The following is a 20,938-nucleotide window of genomic DNA, read 5'->3' as shown; positions in this document are numbered from 1 at the left end:
AAAGCGAATATGACTGACTGGCCTGTAAAGAAACCGGCGAGAACTATATTTCCAATTTTGGAAGATCAGTGTAACAGTACCATTTAAATTTCGAAATATCTAATGGCATAAACTATAGATAAAATACATAAGTCCGGTTTGTATTAAACTAAAATTTATGCTGAAGTATTCAATTCAGACTATTTACGAATTCACCTACTACTATGCTAAATCATAAAATAATATGTACACTACCAATACTTACTTTGATTCCAAATACCTAAATCATGTATTATTCACAATTTAAAAAAAACACAAATATATAAACATGTTTTACATCACAATAGTATTAATAGTTTTCACGTATAATTTCATAAAATTTTCTGGTAAATTTTTAAAATTTTGTTGATGTGTTAGATAAGTTGCCTAGAGTTAACTATGAAAACTTGTTTTCGAGAATTTCAGCAAACTCTTTTAGGTAACGTAACCTTAAATTTTGCACAACAAACCATAGCTTAGCAGCAAGCCGCATACTTTCCTTGTTATATCAGCTTTAGTATAAGTATTTTCTTATTTTTTATATCAACATTATTATTTAAGTTGATAAATGCGTGGTAACCCAGTTTGCATTAAGTGTGAAACCGAAGAGTCTTCACTATGGACGAACGCGGAAAACTTGGGTGCAGTGTGTTTAGATTGTCTTCAAGACTTGGGAATCAAGAAGGATACTGCCGATAAGGAGGAGGAGAAAGACGAGAAGACGACATCCACAATGCGCCGCACTCGAAGTATGCGCACTCCGGTGACACCAGTTGTGAGCAAACAAGCAACTAAACAAGGCAACAAATCTACTCATCCAAAGGGCAAGAGTCGAAGATTGATTTTCAAGAAGTTGCCCACCAAGGCACCAAGTGCTGTTGCTACTCCAGTTACTAGTGATAGTGTGTTCTATAAGGTTTGCTCATTAGACCATTCATTTTATTTCTTGATACTAATTTTTTGTTGGGTTTTACAGGGAATATATTTTCAAAAAGGAGACATTGTCAGCCTATTAGATGAAGATGATAATGTATATTATGCTCAACTACGCGGTTTTCTCACTGATCAGTACTGTGAGAAGTCTGCAGTGATAACCTGGTTATTGCCAACTCAAGAATCTCCACCTCCGGTGATGTGCTTTGACCCTGCTACATATATAACTGGGCCTGAGGAGGAGATACCAAGAAATCTCGACTGCATGGAGTTTGTAATGCATGCTCCATCTGATTACTACAAGTCTAAAATCACTCCATATCCATCAGTTTTTGCAACCCCTGAAGAAGGCTACATTTGGACTAGATTGGAACCAATCAAAAGACTTTTACATCGACCGCCTGACAATGAAGATGTGTCTAGTGTAACAAATGATAATATTAAATAATTTTAAGAAATAAACTCAATATTTGGTTCCTTAGAAGAGTTGTAACGATGAGTAGTTGCGAAGTTTGATGTGGAGTAATGTTGTGGGAGGTGGGGGTGGCTGCGCAATGGGGAGGCGGCGGCGAAACGGCGTGCGCAGGCGACAGGACGCGCGGCCGCCGCCGCCGGCGAGCTCGTATCGAGCGAACGGGCGGCGCAACGTCCTCGGCGGGCGGCACGCGAGCGCGCGCTCAGTCCGCGCCCGGCCTCGCTGCGGCAATGACCGACCGAAGTACGTTGTCGCCGCCGCTATGACGACCCACCGCGTCGCGCTGCGCTGCGCGCTGCTCGGCCTGCTCGCGCTGGGCTGCGCGGCCGACAGCCACCGCATCGACGATGACGACGACTCGGCGCCCCGCGCCAACGTGAGCAATATCACCATCTACACGCACAACCACGGCGGGCGTCGTGACGGTTCCTACCGACCGGCGTTGCCGCCGCCGCATCCTCTCCCCGAGGACAAGCAGCGGCAGGATGCCTACGGCCCGCGCGATGAGGACGACTTGGCCGCCGGTATCGACTACGATCAGACAGGCGTCGAGGTGGACGGCGAAGGCGGCGAAGGGGCGCACAACAACAGCGAGCGGCCCGAGGCGCCCGCCCCGCTCTTCCCCGCAGATCTTTTTACGATGGAGCAGCGTCGGCAGGGTGCCGTCGTCCTGCACGTCCTAGGCGTGATCTATATGTTTGTCGCGCTCGCCATCGTCTGTGACGAATTCTTCGTGCCTGCGCTGGACGTCATCATCGAGAAGCTGGACATTGCCGACGACGTGGCGGGCGCCACATTTATGGCAGCCGGCGGCTCCGCGCCCGAGCTCTTCACGAGCGTAATTGGCGTCTTCGTATCGTTCGACGATGTCGGCATCGGCACCATTGTCGGCTCGGCTGTCTTCAACATTCTCTTCGTGATCGGCATGTGCGCGATCTTCTCGAAAACTGTGCTCACGCTGACGTGGTGGCCGCTGTTCAGGGACTGTTTCTTCTACTCGGCCAGCCTCCTCACGCTGATCTACTTCTTCAGAGACAACCACATCTATTGGTACGAGGCGCTGATCCTCTTCCTCATCTACATCTCATACGTGGGCTTCATGAAGTGGAACCAGCCCACTGAGCGCTGGGTGAAAAAAATCCTCTACAAGAATCGCGTCACACGCGTGCGGAGTACCGATCAACTGATGCCCACGGTAGGTTTGCTTCACAACGCCCCTTTCGCAGCATTTTGCAGCTTTTTTCCACAGCGTGTCATTAGATTTTTTCTTCTTAATGGCATGGGACCATACCAGCCTCTTTCAGGCGGGCCCCCAAATGCGATCGATATTTTCCAACTCGTGCACACTCAGTGGCTACGTTTTGACCGTTAATATTGGTCTCCGAATGTTGGCCCATAAAATCATATCAATATTTCAAGGACTACAGCCTTCCTCACTGAGCCAGACGTAAATCTTACAAACTTCGGAGACATTACCCATTTTGGGACAACAAGATTTGCAAATGATAAAAAGCGGGATACGGCCTCTAACATTACTCAACATTATACCAAATTTTTTCCAAAAAAAAAAAAATAAATGAAAGTTAAGTTATGCTCCGCGGATACATTTACACCTATTGGTTTTTTTCATGCGCGCTTGTTTTTTTGCTTCTTCCGACTCATCCTCTGCGAAATTATTCGACATGGCGGGCCCGTCTCATTCACATCACGGCGTCGTCCGTGCGCTCCGCAACGTGAACCGACAGCCGAGGCTTTTTCGCTCGCGCACAAGAAATTTATTTCGCTAAAACATGATTAATAGCCACCCTTATAGCCTGCCCACTCGTCTGTGAGGAAAATAGCCGCCATCGCCTCGCAAATTCTTTCCAAAACCAAAACCATCAGCCGCTCACTTGCACTCACGTTGCATTCACTTTTTTTAACTTAACATTTCATGAGTTTGTTTTTTGCATCACTCTCATTCAACACATTTTTAAACTTGTGTTGCCTGTATTTTCACATAATATTGTATTAAAGCAAAACAACAGGCGTCATAAGCAAAAACTTAAATCCTCATCATGCCACTGGGTCGAATCTTAATTAATTAATAATAAAACATATCTTGACGGGTTTGATATATGCATGAGTAGTGCCAGTATGTGCAGTGTGGCGGGAATGGCAGGCTGACGGGCAAGAAGCACTTTATATTATCTCTCGACGTTCTCGCGGCTCTTAATAAGTGGTTAATTTGATTAGTTACAACGTGCTGCGCACATTTGTGTACACCCGAGCATCACGCTCCTTCTGAGAATCGACACGCTCTCACTGCCAATCGTCTACGTCTACATTTCATTAATTATGTACAGCAATCAGGGCGGAAACGAAAGTGAATACATAAATGCACTCCAAAATTATGTCAAATTTTGATTTTTGATGTTGTCTTCATTTCTATGTTTTCTTCCTATTGCCTGCCGATAGTGGAAACTCGTGTTGGCCTTTGGTAGATGTAGAATTCGACTCTGGGGAAATATGTAACTGCGGGCCGAAGGCCAGGGCGCACACGCACACTAAGAATGCGCGAACGCGAAGAGTCAAACTCACTTTACGTCTCAGCGGAGGCTGCCCGGAAAAGCGGAAAAGTTTAATTTCTCTCCGATACTTTCCTACACTTTACAAGTTATAAGTTACAAGTAACCCTATCAAACTTCATATTGCATTCGGTCATACCGACTAGCGTCGATAGAGTTTTAACCTATATTTCAAAACTTGATCCGCAACCAAATATACACAATAACAATTCTCAATTTAAATCATAATTATTGCAATCTTTTATATCTTTCGTTTAAATTTAATGTGTACGTTGGATTTCGAGATAATAGCCAGAGTCCTTGACTCCATATTGTAGTCTGCTCGTAAACGTAAAACATTTGCGACAAGCCGCGCAATTAAATCAACCAGACGCGGTCGGCATTAAAATCGAACGAACGAATTTTTATGAAAATGACGAAACGACCGCTTTTATCATTGTCTGCGCGTTGACGTTGACGCGTTCAAGCGCGTATGCCCACTCTAGACCTTCAATGGCCGCCGAAGCAGATTTAATCAATGCTGAGGTCATTTATTGTCGTGAAATATGGACGCAAGCTTTTACATCTCTGTGATAAAGCGTGTGAACGAACAAAAAAATATGAATTACACAATGTCATTGTGTTAAACTTCTTTATCCTTCGTTTACAGCCGCTAAATTGCTTATTCGAGCATCACGTTCATTCATTTTTTCACCATACATTGAGATGAAATAATTAGAAACGAATAAAACTCTTTTAGTATCATCGTTTTTAATGACACATCCGCCATGTTATAATTTTTTCTGCTCTGTATTTATTGATGTGATGTGATTTTTTTCCCTTTTGATTTTAATCAAACTCATCACCTTTTTGGTATAATAACTGTAATTCTACTTGACCGTAACCTCAAACTTGAACCTAACCTTTTCACTTTATTCTATCTATGTATGTTGTATTTTGGGCTGTATAACTAAATGTCTGCTTCGTATTTCCAGCACCAAGCCGCGGCGCAAGCTTTGGTGAGTGCCCTCTTAAATCATAACTATCTATTTCTAATCTTTATGCTCACCATGCCGCCATGCTTTTAATGTGAAATCTGTTTTTCTTTCCTCGCTGGTGCCCATATTGTGTTTATCCAAAATCTTCATTGCGTCGTACGTTTGTAATTTGTGTATTATGTATTGTGTATCCTGACATATAAAACTAAACGTGCGTAAACACCGGAAGCGTGCAGATAAGGAAAAAGTGAAGCGCAAAAATTCATTATAAAATGTAAATTTTGGCCAAGAATGGTGCATTATCACGTTTCAACGTTTAATTTCACACTAGAAACATTTCGGGAATTTATTTGCTCTGTTTCCCTTCTTTTTGTGTTTTATTTGCTGTTGTTTTAATGTTAAAGCCTCATATCTGAAATTTCTTCGGTGTATTTCACATCTCCGCTGGTTTGCAATGCACCACGGGTTGAATAAAAGCTTGCGGTTTGATTCTTCCTCCCATAAGCTTTCCTGTCAAAGTCGTAGGATGGCCGACGTCCATACCACTGTGACGAAGTGGCAGGTACTGGTTTTGGCGGTTGTTCCTGTACCACAAAAACAAAACTAATTTAAAATTAAACTAATTTTGTTACACAAGTTCAGAGAAGTCTTTCACTTATAATTTCCACATCTGTGACTTGTGGCATTTTGACTTTTTCAAAAGTTTTCGGTTTTTGTCGAATTCCCTAATAGTTTTCTGGCTTACATTCACTCATGAAGAAACATAACCTGTATGCAAATTCACACGAGAGGATCGTGGAGGAGTCGACAAAAGTTTCGCACGACTGCAAAGTAGTAATAGCTTTTCCAGTCGGGCACACGCGCACGCTCCAATTCCGCACACAATAGGGGAAGTAAGTAGAAACAACTATGGGAGGCGCAAGTGGGGCCGCAAAAGCCGCCTCAGCCGCCGCCACAGCCGCAACCGACGCTTCATTTCCATTGTTATCGAGTTAAACTTGTTAAAGTCGAATTCCCACACATGCCACGTACATATTATATATGCAACCAAATATACAATTGTGTAAAAAAAAAACAAATATAACCTAAATTAAGACTTGTTTAAATTTAAATTAGATAACACTGTATCATGCAATAATACATATCTATGTTATCTTTAAATGACGCCGTTTTTTCCGTCGTCAATAAAAAAAAAACGCGATCATCATTTTCGCAGTTTCGCAGTCGATCGTAAACGACACGCGACGTGTCTGCATAGTACGCAAATTACACCCGAGTCAATATAGAGATTACAATGTTACAACGTCGTCATTATGGACGCATTTACACGCGGCCATATTGTTTTAGTCATTTGAATTCAGCAAATAATCAACACACAATTATGTTTTATCATGCGATGCATACATTGTTTTGCCAAAACTGACCGGACGTTGTTATGATGTTATACAATCACTGACTTTGTAAGCTTACCTGTTGATGAATGTTCAGCCACGTGTCTGGTATGAATCCGCGATTTTCGCGTTCTTTTCGCTTATCATAGAGCGGCAGTACTTTGGTAAAAGAAAAGAATTGATCGTAGCCCAATTTGACACCACTTGCTGGCTCGTTACCAAAGAAGGTTATGTCTGTGTCCAAATCGACTTCAGGCAATGGCTATGCAACAAAAACATTAAATGTTAAATTTTATTATTGTATTTTTTTTATATAAATATTAACCTACTATAGTACTTTTCTCAAGCCTTTTGTACATGTCAGCATAAAAATTGGCTTTGGCGATCGGTGTGATCTTCAAACGTTTTGTGCTGCTATAATCCATTTTTCTATCGGTGTCCGAAAAATTAAAATAATTACTGTCAGCAGTGGTGAATGTTGTTACTCGTAGTATTCGAAATTGTTGACATGAGTGACGTGTGTTTAGAATTTATGATTTGTGTGATGCATTTGCGCGATGTGTTGATTTGCCGCCTGTCAAAATAATTACCACTTGTGATTAAAGCCTCGTTAGGTGTGAGCCTAGTCGTGGATGTCAATTTCGTACGGTAATTTGCGAAATAGAAGCCGGCGTTAATGTTGGTAACTGCTCACATGTCCGCGCGAGCTTAATCAACGGGAACAAAGCGCTACGCCATCAGTATAGAACCCTCTTAACAACCTAGTGCATGGTCGGCCATGATGGATTTAATCATCTACCACCTACCAAAGTAATTCAATGGTATCCTTTATTAGGTTGTAGATAGGCAATTTTATGTTCTTGATTTGTAGATTTTGTAACGATTTTATAAAGAATATTTTGGTTTTTTGGGTGGGTGATGATAATTTCGATGATGAATTTAGTTATGACGCTTGCGAATGGAAGGTGAAGGTGAATGAATGGAAGCGAGGGAATTTCAATATTTATTTTCATTAAAAACACATTTATCAAACGATTATTAATGAGCGTCGGGGAATAATATTAAATTGATTTTGCACAAAAAAGGTTAGCAAATAATAAAAAAGTTTTAATAAAACCAAAAAAAATATGGTAAAAAATATTAGCAATAAAACATTGAAATTGAAAGTATACGTAATAATAATTATAAATGCGTGGACGCTTCGGACTCTCGCAATTAATGTGTTTTTTAAATTTTATATGCGTAGATTATGATTCATCGTTGGCATCAGTGTTACACAATTAGCTTCACTTTTAACCAAATGCAATACAATTACTGCTTTATAACGACGCTATAGAGACCAAACGTTTTGTCACATTTTAAAGAGGTATCGTTACTTCGGGAAAAGATAAGATATACCGAATATACCGATTTCACCAAATAAGTTATCCAAATTTCTCCGTTATATTTGGTTTATCTTTATATCGAGTTACGTTATAAGGAGGTTATATTGTATTATCTGTAGGAAAGGAGATAAAATAGCCCTTGGATGATTGTAGCAATTGTATTTGAAAGTAGAAATTATTCATCTGCCGGATACAAGATGACAGTATGCCGATACATGTTGCAATTTCTAATAAATGTAGTGAAATCTTTAAAAACCTGCTTTTTATTAATGAGAGAAATATTTTTATAATTAATTGTTTAATTTATTAATTCATGAATGAAAGCATTGGTTACTACTATTAAAAACGCTGAAAATATACTCAAAAAGTTTCACTTAAGACACTTCAAAGCTACATCAGTAAGACTTAAAAATTGTTTAACAATTATTAAGGACAAAAATGCTTAATATTTGTTAAGCTAATTCAAAAGTTGCATCGCAAAAAGAATTTTAAAAATATTGGGTTTCTCGCCTATAGTTGACAACTTGTAACGTGTGTAACAGTCATACAACTTTTTGAATATTCGAGTAGCTGGTTGGTACATTTTTAAATGCACAATATTATATAGGTACTGTATTAAAGAGCAATTAATTCTTCATTATACGCTTTGTGTTCACCTCTGAAATTTAAAATTAAGAAATTCAGATGACGCCTTTGTCTTTGTAACTATTAATAAAATCAGAATGAAAAACAATTAATTACGTTACGAGGCAAAATTTGTTTTCAGAGTATGCAATTTTGTGAAAAACGATCCACAAATTGAAATAATACTTAGGCGTGTAAAAATGTACTTGTAACTGTCTTTTTCCTACGACTTCGTCCCGGCAGTGTTTAATAAAAATGTAATTCGTTTTTACCTCTTGTTCAAGACATAGTAAGTGTCAATTCTATCAATTAGTTTCGCAATTTTATTTTAAAGAAATTATTTGTATAAAGAATTGCTAATAAAGCACTTCAGCGCGCCATCTCGGATTCAACAATTTAACTATAACTATGATGCCAACTTTTATCCTATAGACAAGGGCTGTCTTTAGGGTTTTCCTGGCAATTATTCGAATTTCTCTTGCCGTAAAAACCAACCTTGTACTTTAACGATTATTTTAAAAATGGAATTGGCCAAATCATTTTTGTATTATAGATTGCTTAGAAAGCAGTTATACCCTATAAACCTCCTTGCCTATTATTATCAATTTAATTTCTATTTACATTGTATTAAGCGCGCCGACATTAAACCATCCATACATGCATAAAAGATCAAGTTAAATGAGAAACTTGACCTTTAAAAAACTCATCACGTTTTCGCGCACAGTACACACACGTGCGCGATGTTGCCTAAGTTTTAGTCAGGTGGCAGTGAAAGCACGTCATTGTATCCTCCGTTCGCATCCGATTCCCATATTCGCAAGACGCTCAGCGTTCACTGGCACACAGCTGGGGGAAGCCCATATTAAAACGTTAACTACGCACACGTTGGCGAAGTGAGCGTAAGGGAGTAAGCGTAAGCCGACGCAAAGTAACGGCGTTTGCGACTGCGAAAGCTTAGACGCTAGCGCACTGGGCTCCTCGTCATCTTAGATAATTAGTCTCCTAGGGGCACTAATCTAATACTCGACTGGGTAAATACACCCCAGGACTTCCTGCGTGCGTCAAACCATTGGGACATTAGGCCATTGCATTATGTAGTATCAAGCAGCTAAAAATAAAATGGAACTTTTTAATTTCGACAAAAATTTTACCTCAAAATTGAAAACGACGAAAGCCTAATGAAACGAGGAGCAAAATCACACGCTTCATTAGTCATAGTGGATCTTTTGTCCACAACGGGCTGCGAGTTTTTTAAGAGCAACAGAAAAGTTGTGATTCTTTGGTCTTGAATTCAAGCAAAAAAAAAAACTTGGGGTTTCAAAGAGAAAAAGAGTTAGACGTACACGAAGACAGAGTTGGTGTGGATGTCGCTGGGTGTTATATCTGGCGTGCGGGCGGTTTACTTTTCGTTATATAGCACTCGTTCGCACACAGACACGCACACCTACACACAGTGAAAACACGAAGGCAAAGTTTTGCCTTTGCCACGTCCCCGGCCGGATGAAAGTGGAAAGTGTGTCGGGCCGGATCGATGGCGCGCGTACCCACACACACCAGGAGCCTCTACCATTTCTACACTTTTCGCACACGGAAACACGTCTGAAGAGGACTCCTTCGGAAATTGTATACGGCCCACGATTCTTTTTTCCCTGTGCGCACGAAAATACATCTCTGTTTCTATTATTCATTTTTATATCTTACGGGGCACTCGGTATATAGATTGATCGTCTCGTCCATTTCTGGCGTTGGGCGGTTTTTTTACGCGACTTTTTTTTTATACGTTCCACGTCCCATTTTCACGATTTTCAGCCTGGCAAATGTTTGGACCTTTGGAGCGCACACGCGTTGCTTGCGTTTTTCACTTTGCTGTTGTTTTTTTTCCTGTGCGCGCTGTTGGTTTCGTGTCCGACGGCTTTTACCAATAAAAAACGAAATTTTTATTACTAAAAATCCGTGCTTATTAATGTGCGGGTTTTACGAGTTCAATGGGAAAGAGTATAAAAACCAACAATTTTATTTTGATTCGTTAAGAAAAAGAAAATGATTAATGTTATTGCACCCATCAAAGAAGTAGTGTTATTTTTACAAACTAGAAATAAATTTGCGAAAAGTGACTAAAAAAAATATTTTTCAGGTTAAATTAGTTTAGAATAGAGTTAAAATTACATAAAACGTTGTAGTAGTTACAATTTAATTTAGTATATAAACCGAGTTGTTCTACGAGGTGTGAGACCATCCTAAATTGAAAAGTTTCAAGTGCAGCGTGCACTCTTTATCTCCGTCACATTTAACCTCACTTTAGCAATGCTGTGCGGGTTGCAACAAGCAACGAACAATCGTAAATTAACCTCGCAGACATCACAAACCACTGTTCCGTACATGCACTCACCGCCATGATTTATCACAACCCGTTTTTACTTTAATCCAATCTCTTTTTTTAACCAATGAGAGAATAACAAATATCAAAAGTTTTCATTGCAACTAATTTGCCTTTTGTATCCACTGGCACTCTTTATTTTTCTACGTTTCTCGTATTCTTTTGTTAGTTGTTTGCTTTGTAAGTTAGCGCTGAAGGAGAAAATAAAAGTCGTTGCGATGTCCGGAGTTCCTGCCTCCGGGCGAAGGGATAAAAGCTCACAAAAGCGCACAGCGTAGTTATAAATTCCGGCTCATCCGAACCATTGCTCACTATTTACTATATACCACGACATGAAACATGCGAGCCGAGCGGATTTCTTCTGTTCTGTCGTGAACATGAAAAGCAGCTGCGACGCGAGCGTTTTATCTCCGGATTTTCGTCGTCTTAATAAAGTCGAATGAGGAAACGCGCGTTGTCAGTTGATAATTTGATGGCATTTTGATGGCGTAAATAAGCAAAGCTTTAATTTTTACGTTTCAGGAATGTTAGACATGCAGTGCCTATTATGGTAAACGTTGTGAATATTTTCTTTTTTCCGGTTTTCGCAGCGACTTTTACGAGTTATGCGCGGTTTTACCTCTTTCCTCTTCTCCTTGCACCTCTATTATGTATCCAGTTTACGTAACGTTGAAATATTTCAGACGAAACCAGCCCAAGTGAAAACGCAAACAAAAATATACGCAAAAAGAGACATTGCGCAAGTAGCGAATTCATGGGCTGTAATAAATCAGCGTCAGTCAAACATTTACAAAATTTAATATTTCAAAAAGTGAAAATGTAAAAAAAAAAACTTAAAAAATGTAAATAATTAAAAATGTATTGCCTAGGCTTAAAGTAAGTTTTTTACAGCTAGATACTCGTATAACTGACACGTGTTGCCTTTTCTATTTTCAAGTACACCGTCGATGAAAAAAAAAACATGACGAGTCATTACAATTGTAGGGGGTGGTTCTGCGAGTGTGTGCCGGACTTATAAATATTTTAGTAACACAACTCGACGGTCGCCGCCACCGCCGCCGCCGTCGCCAATCAATATTAAACGCAGCGCACACCTGACCGAACATCGAAGTTCATCTTCGTTCGCCCAAGGCGATAGCGTACAGGTCCAAGTAAGGTGTAAGTGTATATATGGTGGACTACACTTTCTCAAAATAAACCGCGTGGGCATTGTGTATATTGTGGCTGGGGCGGTAATAACTCAGGGTCGCCCACGCTTTCAGTCATCATCGTTTCATCATATAACGCATTCATATCGTTCGATTCTATTGCAGCACATGCACGCCGGGTGCAGTTTTATGTCAAGGCAAGAATAAATCAAATCGTTAGATATTTAACCGTGACTTTATCGAATCGTCAATCTGTTCAACGCATATTATACGATTTTTCATTATTTATGTTTGGTACCAGCGACGATTTTTATCAAATGTAGCTAATTTAATTAAAATTTTCAATGTTTATTAAAACATTTATACATTTATACATTTGCGTCGTCTATGTTTGAATTAAGTACTTATAACTAGGAATGAATCTGCGCTAAAACTTTTGTCTCTCATTTTACATTGTGCAAGTTATATTTTTGCGACAATAGAATATTAAGCATCAAGTGGCTATATGGGAGTTTTTGTCATAAGAACGAGCGTAGCAAACGTTTAATCAATCGAGTATTTAATAAAGTTTAGCCACGTGATACCTATGCTATTTTTCTATTTAAACTCTATTTCTACGTTGAGGTTTTTGTATATCAATTTTTGTATTTCAAATCTTCCAAATTCGCTTGCATACTACTGGGAAATGTAAAGTTAGAAATGCCATGCCTCACGCCGACGCAAACAGCCGTAGCGCCTGCTTTGACTTGTTTTACTGACGGCGCATGACATTTCATATGGTGTTGTGCTGCACCGTAGGCAAATGCGCAGACGCAAGCTCTACCTTGAGACTAAAGTCCGTAACTAAAGTACTTAGGCGGCTGTGTTTAAAGTACCACTTTTTGTATCTCAAAACCGTGGAAGAACTGGCTCTTTATACACGTAGGTGGAAGTAGAAAAAATTGTTTATTTGCTTTGCTCAAAAATATCTCTATGCTAAAATTAATCAAAATTGGTTGAGTGGTTTTTGCGTGAAAGCGTCATAAATAAACAAATAATCTTATATTCCCATTTATAATATTATTTAGGATATATATCGCAATATAAACTATTAATAATTGAATGTTTCCTCAGAAAAAAATAATTTGGGATAGCGTGATTTATCCACAGCAAATACAAAAAATCCTATATTTTGATTGTGATTGAAATTGAATTGAATTGTACGTTATTTTCCTATATATGGAAGCGCGTAACAAATTTCTTGCGGTCTGTTGGAAATTTGCGGACTTCGATTATGGCCTCAAAAATAACTCGAATTGCATTGAATCTACTGAATTTTTTTATTTTATATTATTTGAAAACATTAAATTAATTTTACTCTAACAACAAATAATCGATAACACAGTGCACACAAAATTCAACCCTAGATCTAAATATAAAACATTATAACGACGTCACGATATCACCACTTTACTCCTCCCGAAATCGTTATAGATACCTACCTGCTGCGCGCACAAGTTATTTATAGTTATTTATATACGTTACACACTTTCCTCTCCAGCCGCCTCGGCTTACTAACGAACACACAACACAACGACGAGCATCTCATAGCTTGATGAATGCGCCGGGCGCACGCATGCACTCGCAAACGCAAATTGTGTAACTAGTTGAAAATGTTGCAAATGTCGAGATACACGCGTGAAAACCTGATACTGACTCTGACTCCAACACTGATGTCGTTGTCATGTTATGCTATGTTTCTGTCGTGAAAAGATAAAAACTTTGCTTGCACATGCATTATTTTAACATTTTAATTAACATCAAAAGTTTCAATATCAACCTAGCAAATTTTTCACGTTTTTAAACTCATTATCACTTTTAATTAAATTATGTATACTTAAAAAATATTAGTTAATTTTGTTTTGATGAGTTGATGCATATTAATGCCAAGCGCAGCGGGTTAATAACTGTTCCGTCACGCTTTTGTTGTTTTGTCGCGGGTTGTAACGACGGGGAATATTTAAATTCAATTTACCACAGCGTGAATCAATGTCAATTGTTTACTGATTAAATTTCCATTACGCGGCAAAGACAAATATATAATTGACGTAATAAATTCGCCGCCGGCGGAATATTTGGTTAATCTGTTAGTAGGAAATTCTTCTGCTCTTACGCGACGTGAATTTGCGCATTTTGGTCGACCTAAATATTTGTTAGAGCGACCTCGCACAGGCACACGTTGCCGCCTCCCACAGAATGATATCGTTTTGGCTCTGTGCCCGCCCGTGTGTCTTTTGTCCTCTCCAACATCTCACTCTATTCTGCGCACCGAAAAATTATGACAATGCCGGCAGTGGAAATTCGCGCTATTATCCGTTAACAATTGTCTTGCGAGTGACCAAATCAATTATTAACAGACGCGCGGCAATTACTCATTTTTAGAACCGTTCCGAACACATAACACATTTTTCACCACGCACAACGAAAACAATTTCCACGATATTATTTCAACCATGGTGGAAACAAAAAACACAACAGATGACTTGATTACTATACACTTAACAGCACGATGTATGATGCATTAGTGTGTAAGTTCGAGGTTATGGTTATCGACGCCGCCATATTGATGTCATCGACTAAACACGACACGTATGAAACTTTTTTCGAGTTGAAAACAAAACCAAACAAACAAACAAATAAAATACATGTACACAATTTTACTATAAATAAAACTGATCTAAATTATAGATTTTTTGTAGATTGGTTTAATTATTTTAATTCTAAAATCGAAGTGCAAATTGCACGTCTTAATGTAATGTATTTAGGTCACGGACACGGTCGTGGGACTTGCCCGCCGCGAAAGGATCAATTTTCCATTTACAGTTTACTTCCCCCTTGCCACCGCCGTCTTTTACTTTACGTTTGCTTTCTTCTGCTTACACTCGTATAACAATGTTGCACACGCTCACACAAACATTACGTGCGCCGTCGTTTGCTCTAAGTTATTACTTTTTATTTTTACGTTTATTGGGATTAGACGTATGGCGGATCCAATTCGTTTTGCGCATCATTGGCGGGACCGTTTTTACAACTCATAAAAACTTTTGAGCGCGCGTCGCGACTGAGGACGAGGCATAAACGAGCCATGGGCACGCAGGACGTCGTAAACTGTTGTTTCCTCGGGGAGAGCCCGGCCTATTTATAAACAAGCCCTTCGTTTTTAAACTGATGGACGTGAGAGGATGATATTACAGATAAATGAGTTCAAAATGAAATAATGTTTCTCTATTTTGAGGTTATACGAAATGGCTGCTAGGCAAATAAAAATCCAAGCTTTATATTCTGTTCACTATTCTTCTAGTGTTTTTGGGAAACGTATGACTACAATGCACAATGATTATTTAAACGTGTTCGTGGTTAGATCCTCCCCCGGAAACTCTAACCTAAACATCTTACGATGCCGTCAACGATTAGCTTGCATTATACATAACCTCAACTGTAAGAGCAAAGAGGCAAACAGCTTCCAAACGATCCTTTCGAGCATGCTGAACATTTCACAACGCTTGGCATGCCACAAATTCCTGCATATCTTCTCTTGCCGCCTCCACACACGAGCGCAATTTTTAGCATTTTATTGGCATTTGCCCACGTCGCCTAGACATTTCACGTTCTGGACTGTGCCCTATAATGCAACCTCTTTTTGACTGTTTCAGCATGGAACGGTGGCGACTTCGAGCGAGACGAGCGTCGGCACGCAGCCTGGCGGCAGCGTGACGTCGCGCACCGCCTCCGAAACGCCAGCGCCCGGCGCCGCAGGCCACCATCATACCGGCGCAAAGTTCCGCCACGGTCTCCTTCAGCTTATGATACACACCATCGATCCGCTGCATGATGGTCAGTATGAAGGTATCACCACATCACGCCCCTAATTTTATTTTGTCTGTTTGTTTACGCCGTTCGTTTGCATTCCTCTGTCTCAAACTTCGTTTCTCTCGTTTTTATACGTCCATCTTGTTTCGTTCTGTCTTCCCACACTCTAAAATACTTACTGCGATTGTCAGTGACTGCTAATAATTAGTTACGTACGTTATATTATGCGCACAGATACCGGTCCGAGTACGTATTCATGAATATCAAAAAAACCGTGTCGTATTTGTTTTGCCTGTGACAATCAGAGGATTTTAATTTTTAATAATACACAAGCAGGAATTATAACCTTAAAAATGTGTAAAGTCAAAAATTAAACATCTTCTAGCTGTCAAATGTGTCAAATGTGCGTGTTAAATGTATACAGGATGTTTCAAACCCAAGTAACTTTTGCAACACCTTGTAAAATGAACTTTAGTTGTTATAGTTCAACCGTAGTGTGCAGATTTAAATAGCATGCGGTTTTCTCCTCCTTCCTTGATGCTTGAGGCTTGACGGCTTCCTTTTAGCGACATTTTAGCGAACGTTTCTGGTTATTCTGATTATTATAATGCCTCGACCGCAATATGCACAAGCACAGCACGAGCGCGTCGAGTGTCGCGATTCGAGTTATTACGTGCTTCGAGTGCGCGCGCGATTATTCGACGTCACGACGACATAAGCACAAGAACTCGGATGCGCAAAAGACGCGCGGCTCAAACTTTTCGTCGTTTTGCCATTCTCAGCGCCCTCGGCGGCTTTGCCGGCTTCGTTTTGTTAATGGAGTGTATCGTATAAACGTATATTGTGTTGCAGCACCACAGGCGTTCTGTTCTTGACAGATGACAGCTGCTTTCTTACAAAAATATAAACTATATTTTCAGAGTTGTTATTAATTGATTTAAGTAATTAGTTAATAGTTAATTACCTTAATAATTAATTATTTGGGTAGAAGCATATATATTAGTTGTGTTGTGTGTTGTAACAACATTCTGATCAATAAGTAAATATATAAAACGAAATTACGAGCACCTGATGAAAATTCGATGCCGAAATTGTTTCGCCCCACATTGTTAAAAACACATTTAATCACACCGAATAAACATTTTAATGCAACACAGCTACGAATCGAATCTGTGTCATTTGTTTCGTCCCCAATTACTTCTCAGCTTTCCGCCTTTCGGATTGAATTGCACGACAAGGTTTAATGAATTTAATCACGCTGTTTTAATAAAATATACAATTACTTCAGCAGTGGCATTTCCAACGCAATTATTTTTCATTCCGTCATCAATTATACTCGTAGTTTTGGTATTTGTGCTTTGTCTGACGGATGCGCCCGGGAATGTGACCCTATTATGTCGTCGTCGCCGTCGTCGTTGTCGGCGGAGACGTTTAGCACGCCCGCCATTGCCTTTTTAAGTGCTTTCTGTTTACGATGCGCGGCACACGCATCATCCACCAACTCAATCCCCAACACATTAAACTATAGTTGACCGAGGCTGTACAGAAGCTTTATAAATGCACCAACACACATACACACAACGTTTTATTCTCCAAGCGCTAAAAAGTTCGATATCGCGTTTCCGCTCTCGAATGTCCGATGCATTAAAATCCACTTACCCTCGGACGTTTGCGGGCATGACAGCGAGAACTCACTTAACTCCTTTCGGAACTCGAATCCGGATTCAATCAATCAAACAATCACCAAATAATCAATTTGCACTCTTCAGAAACACAGCGTAGTCGCCATCTTGTTTATCACATCCGGTTGGGTTATAGTTGTCGTTGCGACTGCGCAATTGGGTAATACCGGTTTTTAATGTGCGCGAATAATGCAAGATATCTATGGGAAACGGAAAGTAAGGACAAGCACTAAAGGGCAGATAGTAGGAATATCATAGTGGGAATTGGAGCAACGCCAAGAAAACTTGTCCGCGCGCATATCTTCCCCTGCATTCTTTCTCGGCGGCGAATGCCAAGAAAAGGTTTTGCATTTTTCCGTCTAGGACCTTGGAATTCATAAATAGAGATAAATAATCCGACAAATTTCCGACATTAATATTAATATAAATCATCGGGCAATGTTGGTTGCATATACGTACCAACTCAAAACACAGTCTTATTATATTTCTGAGCTATCCGAGTGTTTTGCTCATCATTTTGAGATTAACAACAGCATGCAGTGACACATGTGTTCCCTGGAATATCCGGATGACATGAAGTGGGTACTGAAATCTTTTTTCAATCTGCTAATACCATACAACGAGGAACTTGGCGGTGGTAGTAATGTCAGTCAGTCACCGCGGTAGCGTCCTGAATTTTTAAAACACTTATCAATCACGGCCATCAGACGCAGACGAGACCTGACGGGAATATATGCGTGCGCGTAATGAAACCGGATAGAGGAAGATGGACGCGGCGCGCGCCCTCACAAAAAAATCTTCAAGTTTTATTTGGCGTGTAGACAAAGTGTACTCGTACAACTGAGGCAGTCACAGAGATGATAAGTTGAAAGTTCATCGTCTACCAAATTTCTTATTCATCATACTCAGTTGTCAAAAAAGAAAAAATCTTTTCACGTAGAAATTTATTAGTGAGGTTATGTTTGCCATGACATTTATAGATAATAATATTAATTATTATGAGATAATAAAATGTAGTTGATTAGATAATTTAATTTTCTTTTATTATAATCTTTATTTCAGCGCATGATAATCCACTAATAAGGAGAAAACCTGTGCATGATATAACGCGTAACACTGTTGCATGCCAGTTGGGTTGCATAACATAATGTAATCTAAGGTTATGTTACGTGGCGTAGTTGTTAGTATTGATGATATTGCATATTGCACTGGCGTATCGTTTGTAATTTGTCTTCCAAAATTGTTCGATATTGTTTCTCGTGGTGTAATTCTTCATAAATGGCATGTTGGCGGCCATATTTGTATTAAATGCGAGCTTGTATTTTGTAGGCAAAGTGGACGAGAAAGCAACACAGTTGCACGCAATCGCCTCGCTGAAGGTGTTGCTGGACGCGACGAAACCCCAAAACGGTGCCGCCACCAGCTCGGCGGCGAACCACGTGAGCGCCGCCTCTGCCGTCACCACCGCGCTGACCGCACAGCGTGAGACGATGCTGGCACCGTCCAACATACCGGACATGCCTAACGGCATTGCCAGCAATTTGAACGATGTCAATTTAGAAGCGGTGAGTTTTTCATCCAAAACCAATATAGCATACCTACCCAAACTCTCCCGACGAACAAAATTATTAAACAATGACCCCCCATACATCGACCGCACCATGATGACAATGCGCCCGGCTATAAATTCTCGATATTTCAATACTCTGCGTTTAATAAGCGTAAAATGAACCGCTGACAAAGCATCAAAACATTTTGGACGCAGTGTTTGAGTTCAGTTTGTTTTCTGTTTTGATTCCCTGTACGAGTAAACCACACGCACGGGAAATTTAACGACGAGACAATTCTGGGCGCAAGAGAGCCAAGCAAAATTCTAGTGAGTTCTGATTGAGTTGTGATCGATGTACGTTGTTTTTTTCTGTTTCTGTGGAGTCGTTTGTTGTTGCGTGAACCTATCTTCGGTGTGCGACGGAATCCGTGCTCTTTTTTGAATTGCTGGTGTTGACTTTGTGCCCCTCCTCTGACACCCTCTCTTTTGGGGATATGCTGAGCTTCAATAGCTTCGTTGTTGACTCTGGCTATTCAAATTACCATTGCAACGAAACGGAACGCTGCACTCGTTTTCCAATTAGTACGTGAAACGAGTGGAACGGTATGTTTTGCAATCATTTATTGCCAATTTCAATGAGCCAATCATGTTTTATCTACACATTGTTTTCTATTCTTACTTTTTCTAATTAAATTTAGATTTTCGTTAATTGTTGGTGTTTGACCACCAACAGGGTTAAAGTAACGCATTGGTTACCCTTATCACCCCCGCGGGTGTGAGTGCGGGGGCCGGGGCGAAATCGTTCGTGTGCGACCTGCTAAAATATCGATTTCGGGCGAACGTCGCCGCTCGGCGCCGGCCCAAGGTGCACGCGAGTTTTTCGGGTCGCGGAATTCTTTCTTCCCTGCTCGACCCCCCGGTGAAGTGAACCCAACGACTTGTAATCGGCGTTGTAATGCGATGCAACAATTTAACAAACAATGCCTAAGCACTTTTCGCTCCAGTTGAACTTCCAGCTAGAGATTAGTGATGGTAAGGTGGTAATGTGGTAACTTTCGGAAGAATCACTGAATCACCGAATCGATGTTCGTTTGTTAAATGTTGCGCGATCGACGTTTGCGTGCATCAACTTCTGACCTCTTTTTTACGCTATATTTATCTTTTCCAACACTTGATACCTTGTTGAGAAACTCGCCCAATACCCTAAAACGAAATAATATAAAAGAACTAAACTAACTTAACAAAAACCCCGAAATTAATGATTAAACACATTTCCTCAAACACATACACAAACGCACCAAGAGCGTCTCAAGGATGAATCATGTCATGACTAATAATGTTCTTGTTTCCTGCGCGTGACAACAATCACACACTCATACAAAATTCCCGAGAAAACCCGAGAGTTTTCAACGAAAACAAAAAACAATATTTAAGGTAAATCTATAAAACACAATGTAAAGTTTATTTCTTCTACTCTTGTTCTTATTCTTAATATATACCATGTGTAATTTAGACAATTATATCTTTAGACAACCAATAATTCATAATAAATATTTTTTGTATTATTGGTGGCCTATAGGTGTTAAAATTATTCATGGTATATCTGCAGCTATTTTCACCTGTAGTGCGCTGCGCATTTGCGCGTACCATGCTTTTAATTTGTACATTGCTTCATCTTTGAGCTTATTAGCCGCCCGTCCGATTAAAGCGTTTAATTTGTATCATCGAGGCGCGTGCTAACCAGTTGAATACACATGACATCCTGCGGTTATACATACACACCTCACTGATATCATCTGTAAATTTACACGTGGAATGTTCTAAAATATAAATTTCAAACATTCTACGTGTGTGATTAGATTAGCTATTGTAATTAGTAGATATTTAGACAATTTACACTTAGTTTTGTTACAATTGTTAAATACATATTAATATTTGGTAGCAAGTTGAGTAATTTTATAGT

The 20,938-nt window shown here is 39.8% G+C and overlaps 3 protein-coding genes across 10 annotated transcripts in view; 2 read left to right on the top strand and 1 right to left on the bottom strand.

Annotated features, from left to right (window-relative positions):
- Positions 1–456: 456 nt before the first annotated feature.
- LOC135799629 (GATA zinc finger domain-containing protein 1) lies at positions 457–1,435 on the top strand. The gene is made up of 2 exons (XM_065312806.1): positions 457–934; positions 995–1,435. Exons 1-2 carry the CDS (start codon positions 587–589, stop codon positions 1,397–1,399), a joined length of 753 nt encoding a protein of 250 aa, XP_065168878.1. The 5' UTR covers positions 457–586; the 3' UTR covers positions 1,400–1,435.
- A 31-nt stretch (positions 1,436–1,466) lies between these two features.
- Positions 1,467–20,938, top strand: part of LOC135799626 (sodium/potassium/calcium exchanger Nckx30C) — a 30,656-nt gene continuing 11,184 nt past the window's right edge. For 4 of the 8 annotated variants that reach the window (XM_065312802.1, XM_065312798.1, XM_065312801.1 and 1 more), the window contains exons 1-4: positions 1,467–2,621; positions 4,968–4,991; positions 15,588–15,780; positions 18,756–18,991. In XM_065312802.1, the coding sequence (XP_065168874.1) occupies positions 1,467–2,621; positions 4,968–4,991; positions 15,588–15,780; positions 18,756–18,991 (1,608 nt within the window). Of the gene's footprint in view, positions 2,622–4,967; positions 4,992–15,587; positions 15,781–15,978; positions 15,991–18,755; positions 18,992–20,938 lie in introns of all 8 variants that reach the window. The other 4 variants (XM_065312796.1, XM_065312797.1, XM_065312800.1 and 1 more) reach the window with 4 other exon arrangements.
- LOC135799630 (uncharacterized) lies at positions 5,232–6,914 on the bottom strand. The gene is made up of 3 exons (XM_065312807.1): positions 6,691–6,914; positions 6,441–6,623; positions 5,232–5,554 (listed from the first exon to the last, which is right to left on the bottom strand). Exons 1-3 carry the CDS (start codon positions 6,784–6,786, stop codon positions 5,369–5,371), a joined length of 465 nt encoding a protein of 154 aa, XP_065168879.1. The 5' UTR covers positions 6,787–6,914; the 3' UTR covers positions 5,232–5,368.

Source organism: Atheta coriaria, unplaced genomic scaffold, assembly GCF_025399875.1.
Source record: "Atheta coriaria isolate IRGN ID8LTWV9N9 unplaced genomic scaffold, Caltech_Dcor_3.1 hic_scaffold_9_pilon, whole genome shotgun sequence".
Lineage (NCBI taxonomy): Eukaryota > Metazoa > Arthropoda > Insecta > Coleoptera > Staphylinidae > Dalotia > Dalotia coriaria.
This window is presented reverse-complemented; position numbering and strand designations above follow the sequence as displayed.